General features: G+C 36.2%; 1 protein-coding gene across 1 annotated transcript in view; it reads right to left on the reverse strand.

The window, feature by feature from the left end:
* The window catches only part of ANKMY2 (ankyrin repeat and MYND domain containing 2), a 47,085-nt gene that overhangs the window by 24,315 nt on the left and 3,470 nt on the right, over window positions 1-19,300 (reverse strand). The window contains exons 2-4 of the mRNA XM_021935969.2: window positions 13,277-13,341; window positions 4,053-4,191; window positions 1,672-1,770 (exon numbers count right to left, since the gene is read on the reverse strand). Of these exons, the coding sequence (XP_021791661.1) occupies window positions 1,672-1,770; window positions 4,053-4,191; window positions 13,277-13,341 (303 nt within the window). The remainder of the gene's footprint in view (window positions 1-1,671; window positions 1,771-4,052; window positions 4,192-13,276; window positions 13,342-19,300) is intronic.

The raw sequence follows: 19,300 nt of genomic DNA on the forward strand, positions 1-19,300 counted from the left end.
AATTAAATAGATTAAAAAGGAATGAAAACATTACTCTTATGTTAGGATAGGATGGCAAACAATTTTTACCGTAGTAAAAATTTTGTTAGTATTGTAGTGTTAAGAAAAAGAAAGGAGCATTGTATTAATGCCTGAAAGAAGAGACTCCTCCATTTCCAGACCTGTGATCTTGGGATAATTATTTTACCTCTATCTGAGCAATATTTTGTTACATTGTGGATATAAAGAAAACTTGTACAGTTAAATAGAACTTCAGAGATCACGTAATTCCCCTGCTTCTCTGCATACAGATCAGAAAACTGAGGCCTATGGAGGTAAAGGAATTTGCCCATGATCCTATAACTAATCATCAGCACACATGAACTCAAGTTCAAGTCTCCAGATTCCTACTGTAGTGTTCTTTCCCCCTGCAGTGATACCCTCAAAATTAGCTTAGAACTGAGATGGGGGCAACTTGGGGCCTGTACGTATGGGAATTAAAATATTTCTCTGAAGCTTACACAAGGCCACACCTTTCTCAAGTCCTTCTGAAATTAAAATAAGGATATTTCTTCTAACAGAAAAAGCTGTCATAAAGCAACTGAGTGTCTAGCTTAATCAATGGCAGCAGAAAATATTATAATAAAATTTAACATAATATTCAGTTACCATCCTCCATACCTAATTTCCACTGTATCTGAACTTGACTTCTCTCAAAACCTCCTTGAATGGGATAGATCCTCCTCTTCTAGGTATTTTTATGGAGCTCTGAAGTTCTACCTTGGAGTATATATTTTCACACCATTTGTCATTCCTATTACCCTTTAAGTGCCATGAAAGTATGAACAGCCTTTCTTATCACTATAACCAAGACACCCACAGTGATGCTTGCTTTATAGGTTGTGAACATTATTTGTTTAATGAATTATTAGTCCCTATAAGGCCACTTACTGCACTCCCAATAAATCAGACGTTGCTATCTTTGCTTTTCTCTCAGTGGAGTCTCTTCACCACCAATTCAATGGCGTCACAATACCAAAGAACAAGAATTCACTCCCACTCTTTCCTTATATTATGTCAAGTAATAGGATTAACACGCCAAGAATTATTGAGCACACAAAATAAATGTCTGTGGTTGATAAGAATGATAATAAAGTAGTTGTATATTATTATCAAGTACTCTTTCCTAAGAGTTACGTCATTGTTGTAATAATTATTAACAACACTAATACCATTTATTTAGTGTTACATGGAAAGCTCAAGTCTATCACCTCTTTCAATCCTCACAATAACCCAGTAACATTTTACCATGAGGAAAGTGAAGGTCAGAATTATTAAGTACTTTGCTATCACGTGGCACAGCCAAAATTTAACTTGAGATTACTGACTTCACTCTTCATATTCTTAAACAGTAGGGTTAGCTACTTTCATTAGAGACATAAATATACATGTTATAAGCATTTGTGAGCAATTAAAATGGCCCCACTACTCTTTGTATTCCAAAAACTGGAAATTCGAAATAGCCGTTTTTCTCCAGAGTCACTAGGTATTTCATTAAGTTACAGTGGACTGTAAATACTTATGTTTTTTAAAGCAACATGATAATATTTCCACCAAGAGAAGCAAAGTGTTTTTTTTTCCACAAGGGAAATTTTGGGTATAATCTAATGTAAAACTGCAGCAAAATCTCACCCACAAAGGCTGCCATCTGAGCTGCTGTTCTTCCCACAGAGTTGACAACATCTGTCTCAGCACCAGCTTCCAACATTACCCACGTGATGTCTTTATTACCTAGAGTTTTAAAGGGAATATATTTGTTAATGTTAAGGAGGACACAATTTAAACATCCCTTTTCTAAACTCTTTATACCTTTTTTTCCCCCAGTTCGTTTTAGGTTTCGGTCATATGGATATCTTCATTCTTTTAAAACATGAATCATAACTACAGTAAAGAATAAAATGCTATAGAACCTACTTGGAAATTAACCTTATTTTCTGGAAAACAAATCAAGCAATGCAAAAGCAGTATGGAATTGAATATTGCTTTTTTAAACAAAATGAAATATGTTTTCCTAGAGGTAACGCTTAGAATAAAATCAAAATACACATACAAAAACATTTTTAAAAAAGAGATAAAATGAATAGGGCTCCTCTTTAATATCAGCTAACCCATCCCATTCCTCACACTTACAGGCTCTGGAATAACTATTAACCACTGGGGTATCTATCTTTCTACACCTTTTTTCTATCTAAACATACACATGCTATTCTATTCACATTCTTCTACTAAAGTAGTCATTATGGATATTTTGCTATTATGAACTATACTCAGTGAAAAGTATTTTCCATTCATTTTCACAAGTTTGAATTATGATTTGCTTAGGAACAGCTCCTGGGAAATATTGCCAGATCAAAGGTTATGCATATTTTGAATGCATTTTGCCAGGCTGCCATCCAGCAAGGTTGGACTGACATGCACTCCCCAAAATAGTGTAAAGAAGTTCCTGAGCATTATAGCTCTTTCTTAACATTTGCCAGTATAATAAGCTAAAAAATAAAATTTATTGTTCTAATTTGCATTTATTTGATTACTGTGCAAAATGTTTTATATTTTGATCAGCCAGTTGTATTTCTTTTGTTTTCCATCCAATTTTCTTTTTTTTTTTTTTGAGGCTGAGTCTCGCTCTGTTGCCCAGGCTGGAGTGCAGTGGTGCGGTCACGGCTCACTGCAAGCTCCGCCTCCCGGGTTCAGGCCATTCTCCTGCCTCAGTCTCTGGAGTAGCTGGGACTACAGGCGCCCGCCATGATGCCCAGCTAATTTTTTGTACTTTTAGTCGAGACGGGGTTTCACCGTGTTAGCCAGGAAGGTCTAGATCTCCTGACCTCGTGATCCGCCCGCCTCGGCCTCCCAAAGTGCTGGGATCACAGGCGTGAGCCACCATGCCCAGCCAAGTTTTCCATCCAATTTTCTACTGCAGTATTTTTCTTTTTATAATTGATTTATAATAACTCTTTTTTTTTTTTTTTTTGAGACAGAGTCTCACTCTGTCACCCAGGCTGGAGTGCCAGGGCATGATCTCGGTTCACTGCAACCTCTGCCTCCCAGGCTCAAAAATCCTCCTCCTCAGCCTCCTGAGTAGCTGGGACCACAGACGTGCACCACCGTGCCTGACTAATATTTGTATTTTTGGTAGAGACAAGGTCTCACCATGTTGCCTAGGATGTTCTCGAACTCCTGGGCTCAAGCAATTGGCTTGCCTTGGCCTCCCAAAGTGCTGGGATTACAGGTGTGTGCCACTGTGCCCAGCTAAAAGAACTTCTTATATTTAACAATATAATCCTTTAAGGTATATAATAAATATTTTTAGTTTTTCATTTGTATTTTAACTCTATTTATGGTATATCCTACAAATGAAAATGTTAAATTTTTATCAATATTGTTCTTTTTGGATTCTGTGGTTTATACAGTGCTTAGAAATGCTTCTGGATTCCAGGATTATGAAAATATAGATTATTATCTTCAAAGTACAAGGATATTATATTACTTCTGTATTTTTCAAAGAGCTACACCAATTACAGATAACCCCACTTAATTTTAGACAGTGTTTCTAAATTGTCCTTATTCAGCAAATAATAAACAATACAAATCCGATTAAGTTTCTAAATGGATCATCATATTTAGCACATAAGTGCCAGTGAGGCAAACAGATAGCTCTATCACAGCGACTGTTTGTTCAAGAGAACAAAGAAGTTTTCATATCACTTGAAAATATAAAGATATAGAATATCAAAGGCGGTAACTTGAAAGAAAAACAGATCCAGTTCCTCAATTCCATCAAAATGTTGTCCACATAAAGAATCAATTGATTTAAATAACAAAAGAAACAGATCACCAAATTAACTATATAATTTATTTCCTGCATTATAGCTTTTCAAAAACCAATTGCCATCATTCCTTTCCATAAAACTTGATCATAAAATTAATAAAATCAAAATGCATTTAATCTTCTAGTATATATGTACTTATAACAAGTTTGTATAGGTAACTAATATTTATAAATACTAAAACTTCACCAGAAAGTGCAGCAAACATGAGGGCTGTGTATCCATGTTCATGCTGATGGCAATTTACATCGGCTCCATGTCGCAGTAGTAATTTGCACATATCGAGTTTTCCTTTATATGCTGCATGCATTAGAGGAGTCATTCCATTCTTTAATAGAAAGAGGGAAAAAGTATTCATTTTACTGTTTTTTCTGTACCTATGAACAATTTCTGCAATTAGAAATATAAAACAAATATGAATTAATTAAAATGATCTTTATAATATGTATTTGTATATTTACTTCCACATTTGGATCTTCCATAAACTTCTGAGGAAGAGATGGTTTTATTACTGGAGATGTTTTTACAGATTAGCAAACAGATTCAGAGAGGACTTGCTCAACCTCACATGACTAATAGTGGTGGGAGGGACTGAAACCCAAATTTTCCAAACATACTTACTTTCTCAGAAAGCAAATGAATAAACAGATACAAACACATTTTTTAAAAAGAAGAAAAATCTCAAACAGTGCCTCTCAAGAGGAAAGTTGAATAAAGTATGGCATATGCATAACATGGGATATTTAAATGAATGACTTCATCTGTATGTACAGAATGGAACATTTTTCACAAATTATTGTCAATAAGAAAAGGTGCAGGAAATGCATATTACAGTGGTATCATTTTTTAAAACCATGATTCCCTAAATCACACATATATTTTGATTATACATATGATTTGATTATATATGATTATATAAATATGGAGAAATGGTTGGTAGTATTTAGCCTACATTGTTTGGTCAAATCACACGTGTATTTTGATCATACATATGATTTGATTATATGTGATTGTACATATATGGAGAAATGGTTGGTAGTATTTACGCTAGGCTACACTGTTTGGTCTCCATATGCTTTGTGCATATTCAACGAAACATCCAACCTTTTATGTACTAGCTACTACTATTATTTGGTAGATTCATGGATGAGCTGTTACTGTGAGTGAATTTTCTCAGTAATGTAGGCGAAACGCTGTAAGTACCAAAACAGCAAAGTTGTTTTGGGTGAAAAGCTCTGTAAAACATATAATCCGTTACCTTAGTGAAGCTTAGAATGCTAACATAATGTGAATTATTCTTGATGCTTCCAAATTATTATTATGAACATAAGCCATCATCTTGTTAATGCAGTACACACTATGTTCAGAGGGCTGTGGAGACGAGAATGATAGAGAGGCTGGGACCTTTCATTGCAAAAGAGAAAACTCCATGGAAGCAATGGACATTGCTTGAGAGTAAGAATGGAAAAAATATAAGCAGATGATAACTTTGAAGACTCCCTTAGCTAGGAGTCTCTACAGAGATGGAATGTTAGCATGCTGGGAGTGGGTGGGTGGGTATGGGCAAATCTCGTACAGAGGCAGCCAATGGAGTGCTTTAAGGGAGTAGGAATGGACTGCATGGCCTTTAGCTTTTCAATAAGGCAAAACCATATCGCGAGCATGACTTGGGTGATATCTCCTAAAGGATGATAGAATCTGTCCATAAGAAGCTAGTGTGTAGCCTGAGGGGTGGTAGGGGAAGGACACAGGACCATCAGAAAGGCCACCACAAAGAAGCAAACAGCTGTTTCTTTTGCAGATTTTAGGACCAGACTTCACCATGGAGTTAGTTTTTTCTGTTTATCCAGAACAGGTGGGCAGTCAATCACCCAGCAATCCAATCCTACAACAAGAGGTTATCTAGCTCTGAGAATGAATAATCCCCAGACTACAGACTGACCTATAGTTTAAAAAAACAAAACAAAACAAAACACAAAGCTTTCAACAGAATGTGATGATCTGCTTAAGAGCAAAAGAGATATGCAAAGCTTTTGAATCTCACATCACCAACTGTCTTTATTTTCTTGTGTTTGTGTTTTCACTGTCATCTGTGTTAATCAATTCTGCCCATTTACCTGTCTCCTACTACTCCCTTTCCTCTCATTAAAAAAAAAAATTTCCTGTCTCTTTTCTCTTTCTCACTTGTTGTTTTTTGTTCACCAGCTGTCACCTTAGCTGGAAGTGGTTTTTAGAGCAACCCAATGAGAGAAGTTTCTTTCCAGAAAGGTAAATATCGGCCGGGCAAGGTGGCTCACACCTGTAATCCCAGCACTTTGGTAGGCAAAGGTGGGGGGATCACTTGAGGTCAGGAGTTCAAGACTAGCCTGGCCAACATGGTGAAACCCTGTCTCTAATAAAAATACAAAAATTAGCCAGGTGTGGTGGTGGGCACCTGTAGTCCCAACTACTCAGGAAGCTGGAGAAGGAGGATCACTTGAACCGGGGAGGTGGAGGTTGCAGTGAGCCAAGATGGCACCACTGCACTCCAGCCTGGGCGACAGAGCGAGACTCTGTCTCCAAAAAAAGAAAAAAGAAAAAAAAAAGGTAAATATCCCAATCATATCATCTGCCGTGCAATCTCCGAACCTGCTCCTTTTGTCATGTTTATAATTCAGTATATGATTTTCCCATATCAAATTTCAGTGCTGTGGTAGATGGTCCTGGGTATTAAAACAAAACAAACAAACAAAAACAAAACAAAAAAAAAAACTACTGATAAGTAACAAATTTACACTTATTTTTCAAAGAAGTGGATATCACATATACTTTCCTATCTTAGTTCAATTTTGTGTTATGAGAATTTAGAACAGTGCGAAGGAAAATTATAAATTTTGACTGCAATGATTACTATGCATTATCTTGGTTCTAGTACCATGTTGTTCATAAAAACTTTTCCATGGGCAAAGAAAAAAGAAGTAATATTAATAAATTTTGATGCTCCATAGAGATATAAACCCACCATGCTATAACTTTTCTATTTATTCTAGTGTTTTTATAGTATTTCAGTGTAAATATCCAGAAAAGGAAATAATTTGAAACAATACTGCTTATCTACTAGAAGTAGAAGAGAATATTCCCATGTTCAAAATACATGATGCAACGTAATTTAAAATGTTATATTACAGTTGTAAAGATGAAATAACTTAGCATCAGACAGAATATTAAAATAAATGTCCACCTCAAACTAGAAAGGTAGTGATAAGATTTCATAAAATGTTATCATACTGTAATTCATCAATTCTAAGATGCATCTCACTTTTATATTTAAAATCTCCAGAATTGTCACTTTACTAAAGTCTCACAAATTACCATCAGTTTCCACTCCTCTCATTTAAAAAATATCTAGATGGCTTTTTAATCGATGGCATCTCTGATTCAATGATATGCAAGAGTAAAAATCCTCACGTCCTTGTCATTTCCCAAAGATAACCTTGCAGGTAGTCTGCTTAACTGAACTGCATGAGAAACGAGCTTCTACAATTCTTTAGATACAATCACCTTAAATATAAAGTTCCTCTCCCATAATTCTTAAGTCAAAGAATTAATCAACATTAGGCTATTACACTGGAATTCTGTCATTAAATGCAGCATCCATTCAGCAAATATTTAATGAGTGCTTAATATATGTCAGGCACTGATCTATACATTGGAGGTAGCAATAAGCAAACTTCATGCCTCCCACAGTCTAAGTCCCTGGGACTTACAGTACAGGTGACTAGATGGATAGTGATACAAGTGCTAGAAGAAAATAACATTAAGTAAAGGGGAGCAGTGCCAGAGGGAAAGCGAAGACTATTATTTTAAAGAGGACATTCAAGGAATGTCCCTCTGAAAAGGTGGCACTTGAACAAAGCCCTGAAAGAAGTTAGGGAGGCTAGGAATGCAAATAACTACTGGAAGAATGCTCCAGGGAAAGGGAATGAAAGTGCAAAAAACTCTGTGCTGTGTTCAAGGATGATCACAGAGGCCAAGTCTGTCTGCAGCCCACTCAATCTTCAGGAACACGCAGGAAGTTTCTTGTCTTGATTCTGGTACTTCTATTTGAATATTAAGTATGATGCTGAAGTTTGTGGAAGGTTTCTGCAAACCTTCTATTGGGTTACAGAAGAGTCATTCTATCCTAATTTGTTAGTTTATACCATCAAAGGTTATTATATCTTATAATATACATTTTAGCATCTGTTGAGATGATCCTATTTGTTTCTGTTCTATTCTGTAATATAGTGAATTACACTGAAAGGTTTTCTAAAACTGAACTATCGTAACATTCGTGGAAAAACCTTACTTGGCTATCATGTCTTATAATCCTTTTAATAGATGGCTGCATCAACCTGCTAACATTTTTAGAATTTTTGCCTCTGTATTTATAAAGTGACCCGGGTCCATAGTTTTGTGGAACTTCTTACTATTTGGCATCAGCATTATGCTAGCCTTATCAAATAAATGAATATCTTCTCATCTTTTTCTAAACTAATGGTATAATTAGTGTAAAATGAGAATTAACAGGTCCTTAGAGTTTGGTAAAGCTTACTCTGGTTTGCAGCTTTTGAAGGCGGTAGGAGATTTAAAAATATTTATACAAATTTTCCTCAATTATTGATTATTCCAGTTTTTCTACCTTTTTTTTTTTAAGACAGTCTCACTCTGTCACTCAGGCTGGACTGCAATAGTGCGATCTCAGCGCACTGCAACCTCCGCCTCCGGGGTTCAAGCAATTCTCCTGCCTCAGCCTCCCAAGTAGTTAGGAGTACAGGCGCCCGCCACTACGCCTAGCCAATTTTTGTATTTTTAGTAGAGAAGGGGTTTCACCGTGTTGGCCAGGCTGGTCTCCAACTCCTGACCTCAGGTGATCCACCCACCTCGGCCTCCCAAAGTGCTGGGATTATAGGCGTGAGCCACTGCGCGGGGCCCAGTTTTTCTACTTCTGTATGAGATGAATATATCCATTTTAATTTTCTACAAAGATCATATGGGTTTCCAAATGTGTTGGCTTAATAAAAAAGTTATGACAATCTTCTTTATAATTGTAGTTATGTTTTTCTTTCTCCCTCCCTCCCTCCTTCCCTTTCTCATTTCCTTCCACCCATCTTTCCTTCCTTCCTCTCTCCCTCCCTTTCTCCTTTCCTTCCTTCCTCCTTACTGTTTATACATATTGTTTTCTTTCTTGTACTTCCCAAGCTGTATCTATATTTCGGTTTTAAGTTGATAATTTTTACTATTTTTTATTTCCCGTTTTATTGAGATACAATTCATACAGAATACAATTTACTCAATTAATTTGTACAAATAAATGGGTTTAATATACTCACAGAGTTGTGCAGCCATCACCACAATCAATTTTTGAATATTTTCATAATCCCTGAAAGAAACTCCATACCCATTAGCAGTCATTTCCCACTTCACCCCACTCCCTTACTCAGCCCTAGTCATCCACTAATTTACTTTCTGTCCCTATGAATTTGCCTATTTTTGGTATTTTGTATAAATGGAACCCTAAAATATGCAGTCTTTTGTGAGTGACTTCTTTCACTTAGCATTAATGTTTTCAAGGTTCACACACATTGTAGCAAATATCAGCATTTCTTTCATCTTTGTAACTGAATAATACCCATTGTAGGATTATACTACATTTTGTTGATGTATTCATCAGTTGAACATTTGGGTTGTATCTACCTTTGGCTATTATGAATAATGTTGTTATAAACATGCATTTGCATATGCAAAATTTTGTGTGGATATATGTTTTCATTTCTCTTAAGTATGTATGTGGGATTTCTGGGTCATATGGTAACTCCATGTTTAATCATGTGAGGAACTTAGAGACTATTTTCCAAAGTGGCTACACAATTTTACATTCCCACCAGCAATGTATGAGGGCTCCAATTTCTTTACATCCTCGCTAATACCTGCTATCCCACCTTTTTGATTATAGCTATCCTGGTGGATATGAAGTGGTATTTCACTGTACTTTTTATTTGCATTTCCCTGATGGTTAATGATGTTGAGCCTCTTTTCATTATGTATTGATCATTTATATATCTTCTTTGGAGCAATATCTATCTAGATCCTTGGCTCATTTTTTAATTGAGTTATATATTGTTTTATTATTGAGTTGTAGAAGTTCTTAATATTTTCTAGTTACAAGTCCCTTATCAGATACAATTTGTAAAATTTTTGTCCCATTTTATAGATTGTCTTTTCGCTTTCTCGGTGATATGCTTTGAAACACAATAGTTTTTAATTTTGATTATTTCCAGTTTATCTATTTTTATATTGTTGCTTATGTTTATTTGCTTTACAATTTATTTCTGTTTTTTTCTAAATCATTTCTATTTTTCTTAGTATACTTACTTTTTAAATAATTTCATGAATTGAAAGCTCAGAACACCACGAAGATTACAAGTGCAATGACAAACACTACAAAATTTCTTTTTAGTATCACTTTGGCCAGCAAACAAAGCTTTTGATAAATGTTGTATTTTCAGGTGTAAACAGTCGGCAATTTTTATTTCTTTATCTTCATTAACCTAAGAATTATTTTGAGTCAAAAATACAAATTCCAAGATATGTGCTTCATTATTTGGATTATATTTTTGTTTCTTTTCGAATGTATTATAGTACATTTAGCAAAGCTGTCTGAAATAAGCTACAATTTCCTTTATAAAATAGTATAATACATGGATTAATTTTTATCAATATTACATGTAAAGAAGAAGATATACTATTTTTTTCTGCTAATATACAGTCCATGTACTGTTAATTGGGTTATCCAAATTTTCTACATCCTACGTTACTTTTTTTCTACTTAATCTGTTAGTTTCTAAAAGGTGCTATTGCGGTCTTACAGATTTCTTCTTGGAGCACCATCATTTTTTTCTTTATGAACCTCAATGCTTACAGTTGATAAGTTTATAAGAAAAGGTTTAAGGCTTTTATGTTCTTGGTGGATGATTAATTTAACATATAAGACAGAATGTCCATATAATTATTTTTTGCTTTAAACTTTATTTTGTCTGATATTAATTTTGCTACCCATGTGTGGGTAAAGAGTTAACAGAACCCCTTTCCCTTCTGCATGAGAAATTGAATTTCAATGAACTTTTTAGCACTAGACTGTGCTATATAATATAGTCGCCACTAGCCACATATGGCTATTAAAATTTAACTTCTAATTAATTAAAATTAAACAAAATTAGAAACTGGTACTTCTAGCCAAGATTAGTAATGAAAACCAGAGTTATCGTCTTCCCAGAGTAACAGAAAAACAGATGAAGTAACAATTTGCAAGACACTGTCGGTTAGGCAATAAAACACGTGATCCCTGAGAAAGGGAGAGCAACTGAATTGGCTCCTACAATTGCCTAGCTTATCACCTTAAGAGGGTTTCTAGGTTACAGTATATGGAGAGGTCAGCCAGACTGAGCCTGGCAGACTGCATTGAGGCAATGGAGTTGAGCATCCAGGGTCACCAAGTTGACTTAAGTTCCCAGGAAGAGTAAAAGAGAGAAGACAGCTGCACAGAAAGAGAATTCTAAAGATCTGCAGAGGGTTTCTTCAGAGTGTTTGGCTGGAGTACTGATCAACACATGCATATGTGGAAACTACCCAAGCCTGGGCAAAGAACTAGCTGACAGCATTACAAGGAACAGCATCCAGAGCTCACACAGGGCCAGGAAGAGTGCCTGTTCGACCAGCTAGGCTGAAAAACCTCGAGCATCTGAGAACATTGCATAGAGGACAAGGAAGTACCTTAGTTCAACACCAGGAAAAAAATCCTTCACTAAGCATTTTGCTAGTTCCACCTAACAAACATGAAAAACTAGAACTGAAATAATCCAACTGCTTCCGAGTAACTTAACTGTGTTCATGAAAAAAAGCTCAGGAGTATTTATCAAAATACAGAATCATACAGCACCCAATAAGGTAAAATTTACAATGTCTAGCACCCAATAAAAAACAATCAAACATGGAAAGAATAAAAACATACAACCCATAAAGAGGAGATAAATCATTCAAAAGAAATAAAAACATATGTCCATCCCAACATTTGTATATAAATGTTCATAGAAGCTTTACGGTAATAGTCCCCAAACGTGAAACATCCCAAAACTCTATCAGCCTTGAATGGATAAAAAGACTATGGTATACACATACAATAAAAAAAATTACTCAGCAAGAAAAAGGAATAAGATATGCTACAGCACAGGTGAATCTCTATGCTAAATAAAAGACGCTAGATTAAAAAAAAGAGTACCTAGTGTGTGATTTCATTCATACGAAATTCTTGGAAATGCAAACTAATATATTGTGACTAAAAGCAAATTAATGCTTTCTGCAGGAGTGGGTGGGGAAGGGCAGGAAGGAGAGATTACAAAGGGGTATGAGGAAACCTTTGAGGTGATGGATATCTTCATTATCTTGATTATAGTGATGGTTTTACAGGTATATACATATGTCAAAGCTTAACAAATTTTGTACCTTAAATATGTATAGCTTATTGTATATTAATTATACCTCCATAAAGCTGCTAATAACTGAAAGACATGAAGGAATCTAAATATCCAGTTCCTCAGTCAAACTTTCCTTATTTGAAGTGTTTAATGGTCACACATGGCCAATGGCTACTGTAATGCTCAGATGTTACCATCATTTCCAAAACTTATTTTAGAAACCACTATCCTAGGAAATTGAGTTTACATTCACTTAACTTTCCCTAGAAGTGAAGTTGCTGGATCAAATAATATACTCAGTTAAAATTGATACATATTCCAAAAGTTTCTACAGAATAGTACATCAATTTACACTTAACCATTAGCATTTAAAAGTCCATTTTTCCCCATGCTTGACAAGAAATAATATGATTTTGACTTTATTTGCACTTATTTGATTATTAATAAGACTAAAGTATTTTTACATGCTTATTTGTCTTTTGTGACCCATTTGCTTACATTTAGTTTAGGAATTATTAGGATAATATGAGCAAAAATGCTAGAAAAAAAAACTTGTATTAACAAATTTGAAGGCTGGGTGCAGCAGCTCATGCCTGTAATCCCAGCACTTTGGGAGGCCAAGGTAGGAGGATCATGAGGTCAGTGTTTGAGGCCAGCCAGGTCAACATAGTGAAACCCCATCTCTACTAAAAATACAAAAATTAGCTGGGAGTGGTGGTGGGTGCCTGTAATCCCAGCTACTCGGGCGGCTGAGGCAGGAGAATCACTTGAAAGCGGAAGGCGGAGGTTGCAGTGAGCTGAGATTGTGCCACTGCACTCCAGCCTGGGCGAAAGAGCAAAAGTCCATCTCAAAAAAAAAAATTGATATATTATTTCTTCTTTTAGGAAGTAAAATCCTTTATTAAACTTCCAAAATCTTACCTCATCCAAACAGTTGACACGAACATTCTTGCTGGATAATAATGTTCCAGCTTCTTGGACAGTACCTTGAAAAAAAAAAAAAAAAAAAAGAAAAGTAAGGTTATTTATCACTAGAATAAGAGAAAAATCTAACATCAAGGAAATAAACTTTAAGGAGTTACCTGTAAAAGTAAGTCTAGTGAGTGTAGGTTGCTAAGAAATGAAACATCCAATCACAAACTATTTATTTTACAAATTAATTGTCCAGTAGAATAGATTTACAGAAACTAAAAATAGCTTCATCTTGTTTTTATTTTCACTGACCTTAAAGTATATTACACTGGCCACATTTTCCTTTTGGCAGTAATACAATAACAACAAAGCATAAGATTTAATACTGAAAAACATCTTAAAGGGCATCTAATCCAAATCACCATCTGAAGCTTAAATTCCAGTCAATGTAATACTTGGAATTCAAAATGCAGTCAGTATTTATATAATTTGTCAGCACCACATCTGGTGAATTGATGGCATATTTATAATAGAATGCTTGGTTTGGAAATACTTAGGTGAAACATATCTTTAATGTCTAGTACTATATAAAAGTGCTCTGTGATCAGTACTCACCACCCCGAAAGTCAACTAATGTAAACCTGAAGGTCACTCCTCTGTAAATTTGGAAAGAAGCTATAATTGGGCCACAGTTGTCAGGTTTTTCCAGTCTTCTACAAGGCATAATGACAGAAGCATACTTGCAGGAGAGAATGTTGCTATTATCATTAGCACAAGTCAGCCACACATTTTGCCAAGAAATTTCTGATTTACTGGGAAGAGAACAATGAAATTGAATGTGCTGAGGGAGAAAGGCTAAGATAAGCCTCCCCTATAAAAGAATATAAAAGAATAGGTAAATCTCCCAACCAGGTTATTTCCTCTCTTTAAATTTAGACTTGTAGTGTGAGAATGTGCTAAACTCTGCTAGCCTTCTAGAGTTAAAGATGAAATGCAAAGTAAAGATGAGCATGCTTCTTTCTCTCTGACCCACTTCTTAAGCAAGTCACCCGAGTTCCCCTCACCAACAGAGGAGAAACAGAAATGTCTCCTAGATAGACAGAGAAATAGCTCTGTTGGGAAAACGTCAAGTGAATGATCTACATGTCCCTGGAGTATGATGGCAGCTATTTTTTTTTTTAATATATATATAAATAGTGCATTTTTCTGACCCTGTATTCCATCTGAAAGCAGTTAGTATCACTGGCTGAATGGCTATGAGAGGGCCAAGCTCTTGTGTGTGTGAGCATGCAAGCCAGTTCTGCATGAAACCTTATTCATACCTGTGGCTTCTCATCAGAGACTTTCTCAAAAATCTTTATAGAAGAATAAAAGCAGAGCAAAAAACCCTGCACCCCACTTTCTCTTGAGGAAGATGCTTCATCCAAATCCCATTCTCCACGGAGAACCAAAGTTATTTTCTATCTTTTTCTATCTGCCCAGGAGATGTTTTTGCAAGAAAAGGAGAATACTACAGGGATTATGAGCATGTCAAAGCCTACTACATGTGAAGAGTAGAATGGGGATTAAGACCATAAACATTTGGTTCTCATTAGAGAACAGGCTGCTAATTCTCTAAGATGTTTGCCCAACAGCCAACAATCTAAGTTAACATACTCTGTAAGGGAACAATACATTTTAAAGATGATATATATATAATGGAAAACAAACTGTTCTCTCCTGCTAAACTCTCATTCAATAGTCTCAATCCTTCACTTCTGACACCAGATATATGGGGGTTTCCCCCATATACACAAAGCAATTCTCCACTGGACACCAATGGGTATCCTATAATTTAACTCATTTCTAACACTGTTTACCTGAAGTTAGTCACAACTAATAGGTAAAGGGCTCAGTCCACAAGACTGTCCCCACTTCAGATGCCAATCATAAGCCTCTGTACTTCTGACTGGCTATAAGTCAGGGTTCCCATGATCCCCTCCTCATGTTCCATAATTTGCTAGGACAGCTCACAGAACTCAGGGAAACACTACTTACATTTACCCATCAATTGCAAATAATATTACAAAGGAGAAAGATGAACAGCCAGATAGAAGAGGGACAAAGAGCAAGGTATGTGGCACGGGGCACAGAGATTCCACGCTCTTTCCAGGCACCCATTCTTCCAAGAACTTCCATGAGTTCAGCAATCTGGAAGCTCTCAGCAACTGGTAGTTCAATAATATTTATGCAAGCTTGATCACATAGGCATGACCTATTATTAAGTCAGTCTTCAACTCCTCTCCCTTTCCTAAAGATGCGGGGAGGGGTGGAGTTGAAAATTTCAACCTTCTAATCATGGCTTGAACTTTCTCATGACCAGCCCCCATCCTGAAGCTATCCAACAGTCACCTCATTAGAACAAAACACATTTCTAACGCCCAGGAAATTCCAAGGGATTAGAAACTCTGTGTCAGGTAGCAGGGTCAAAGACCAAATATTAGAACAATAGATGCACCCAGCACCCCTATTACTCAGGAGATTATATGGGTTTTAGGAGCTCTGTGTTAGGAGCCAGGGGCAGAGACCAAATAGATATTTCTTATTATATCACACACGTACACACATCCACAATCACACACGCACCACTCAACAGGTTAAGGTTAGCCTTTTGAAATGCAGGGACTGGAATGAGAAAAATAATCTGAAACAGATTGGGCTTCTAGAGAATAAAAATAGATTTGGAACATGGATGAGCAAAACACTCCAAGAGGAAAGACTGTGTTGATTTCCAGTTTGGTGTTCACAATGTAATGACATTGGTCGGAAATTATAGAAGGTCCAGAATAGCATAGAAATGTGAAACACATGGCTCACACAGAAGGATTTTTACTTTATGTCATTCCTACTGTCCATAGTAGACTTAAATAATATTTTACAAGTAAGTGTAAAAGATTAATTGCTTTATTCTGGGAAATAAATGTGTTAAATCTGATTTAACAAACTACTGGGGGTGGAAGATAGAGTACCATAAGAAGGGATGTGCAAGGAGCCAACATTTACCTTCATTGGAGATAAGAAACAACAGACCTAAACTAATGAAAGTAATAATTAGTGATTTATTTCACTTTAGAGAATTTCTCCAACTGCTCAAACCAAAGAAGAAAATACAGCATAACCTGCCTCATTAGGGTGGAATTGATCACTTTATCTGGATGAACAAGCATTTTAGGAGAGAAGAGATTATGTACATAATATTTTCCCAGCATGGACAACATAGTGAGACCCCATTTCTACAAAAAAATTTCTAAAAAATTAGCCAGGTGTGGTGGCATGCACCTGTAGTCCCAGCTACTCAGGAGGCTGAGGTGGGAGGATTACTTGAGCCCAGGAGGTCGAGGCTGCAGTGAGCTATGATCATGCCACTGTAATCCAGCCTAGGCAACAAAGTGAGACCCTGTCTCAAAAAAGAATGATATTCTTAGTGTTACTGCTCTCTCTTCTACTACATTATAGCTTTTTCAGGAATACTATAAAATGGAACAAGACCTGCAAAACTTGGCCAGGCGTGGTGGCACATGCCTGTAATCCCAGCACTTTGGGAGCCAAGGCAGGTGGATCACCTGAGGTCAGGAGTTCGAGAACAGCCTGGCAAACATGGTGAAACCCCATGTCTACTAAAAAAAAAAAAAAAAATACAAAAATTAGCTGGGCGTAGTGGCACGTGCTTGTAGTCCCAGCTACTCAGGAGGGTGAGACAGGAGAATTGCTTGAACCCAGGAGGTGGAGGTTGCAGTGAGTCAAGATCACGCCACTGCACTCCAGCCTGGGTGACAAGAGCGAGACTCTGTCTCAAAAAAATAAGTAAGTAAATAAATAAAAAGACCTGTAAAACACTGTTTCCTTACCTACAAAATAAGGATAATAATATCCATCCCACAGTTATCTGAGGGATAACAGTGGAGCACATATAAGCCTTTATTAGATCTTTTTATTTTGTATTCAGAGCAGCACAATATAATTCATTGTGACATTTCTAATATCTAGATCGGGAACACGGGTCTCTACCAAAGACAAGCAGATGTAGCCAAAACAAACAGAACAGGAGAAACAAACATTCTATTTTCGGCAATTCATCACACAGCCATGAGATTCAAACACGTATAGATTTCAATCATTATTCATTATTATTATTTTAATTTTTTATAGATACAGGGCCTTACTCCATCGCCCAAGCTGGAGTGCAGTGGCATGATCACAGCTCACTGCAGTCTTGAATTCCTGGGTTCAAGCAATCTTCCTTCCTCAACCACTTGAGTAGCTAGGACTACAGGTGCATGCCACCACACCCAGCTAATTTTTACATTTTTTTATAACAGTGGGTCTCACTATGTTGAGACTCAGGCTGGTTGCAAACTCCTGGGTCCAAGTGATCCTCCTGCCTCTGCCTCCCAAAGTGCAGAGGGGTCACTCTACAGGCATGAGCCACTGTGCCCAGCTGGACAGCAATCATTATTTATTGGAATCCATGAAAACGGATATTTTACAGAATATATAATCGAGGTAAGGATTTAGAAATCTATTTGGCTTTGTTAGTTGTTAGAGTGTTTATGTATAAGTAAAATCATATAAAAATGTTTAAAGTGCCTTAATTTTAAAACAAGAACATATGGATATAGATTTTGATATAATCATAGATATAAAGCTGTAAATATATTTTAAAAGTGAAACTCCATCTCTACTAAAAATACAAAAATTAGCCGGGCATGGTGGCACACACCTGTAATCCCAGCTACTCAGTAGGCTGAGGTAGGAGAATTGCTTGAACCTGGGAGATGGAGGTTGCAGTGAGCCGAGAGTGCACCACTGTACTCCAGCCTGGGTGACAGAGTGAGACTCCGTGACACACACACACACACACACACACACACACACACACACAAAGTGGAGACCTCTAAGTATAACATGCATTTTGAAATCGTGAATTTGTGTGATGTTTCTAAAAGGTCTCCTACTCATACCTATTTTTAGACTTTGTAACAAAATGATCTTAAATTAGTATTACGGAGCACTGTATAAAATTGAGAGTAGCTAAAAGAGCTGTTGTTGTGAAAATGAACATAATGAAGATAATGAAGCCCATATAGGCTGCATAACCTGTTCAGTCATCCAACGAATGGTAACCATATATTTTAAGTTAATTTTTTTCTCTGAAAGCTGTATTATAATTGGTTATAAGCAGACTTGAATGTTTCTCAACCATAACGACACTAGAAGCATTATTAATGACACAGGACCTTAGAATAGGATCTTATTTCAATAGTCCCAAATTGGAAACAACAATTGGGCATCAATGTGAATGGATGCACAAATAGTAGTATATCCTTCCAGTGGGAATGAAAGAAGAAAATAATCTACGTACTATTGATATACACAATAAATACGAACCCGAAAATCATACTGTTGAATGAAAGAAGCCAGCCCCCCTCAAAAAAAGGATACTTATTGTATGATTTCACCAATATAAAACTGTAGAATAGAGAAATCTAATCAACAGAGGCAGAGATCTGTTAGTGGTTGCCTGCAGATAGGGGTGAAGGTAGTGACAAATCACAAAGAGGCATAAGGCCTTTTTAGGGGGTGATGAAGATGTTCATTGTGTTGATCTTAGTGATGGTTTCACAGATGTATATTTAAATCAAAACTGATAAAAAAAAAAAGTGTGTACCTGTAATATGTGCAATTTATTGTATCTCAATAAAGTTGGTAAGAAAAAGCCTTATTATCCAAACCTGTTTCATAGCTCCTTTACACAGATAAGAAAAAAAAAAAAAAAATAGGAAGTATAATACTTTCTTGTTAGCAACAGTGAGCCCAGGAATTTCAGGTACTAAATAAGAGAAGTAATGGGAAAATTATCTAGCTCATAGCCTTAAAAAAGGTTTAATTTATTTCATAATAGTGCTTGCTTGGAGATTAATGAAAAACGTATCAAAGCTTAGAAGAATGGGTCACTCTACAAGTAATATAAGCCAGTTAAACACAGTTCAGTTT

This window comes from Papio anubis, chromosome 4 (genome assembly GCF_008728515.1).
Source record: "Papio anubis isolate 15944 chromosome 4, Panubis1.0, whole genome shotgun sequence".
In the NCBI taxonomy this organism is placed as follows: domain Eukaryota; kingdom Metazoa; phylum Chordata; class Mammalia; order Primates; family Cercopithecidae; genus Papio; species Papio anubis.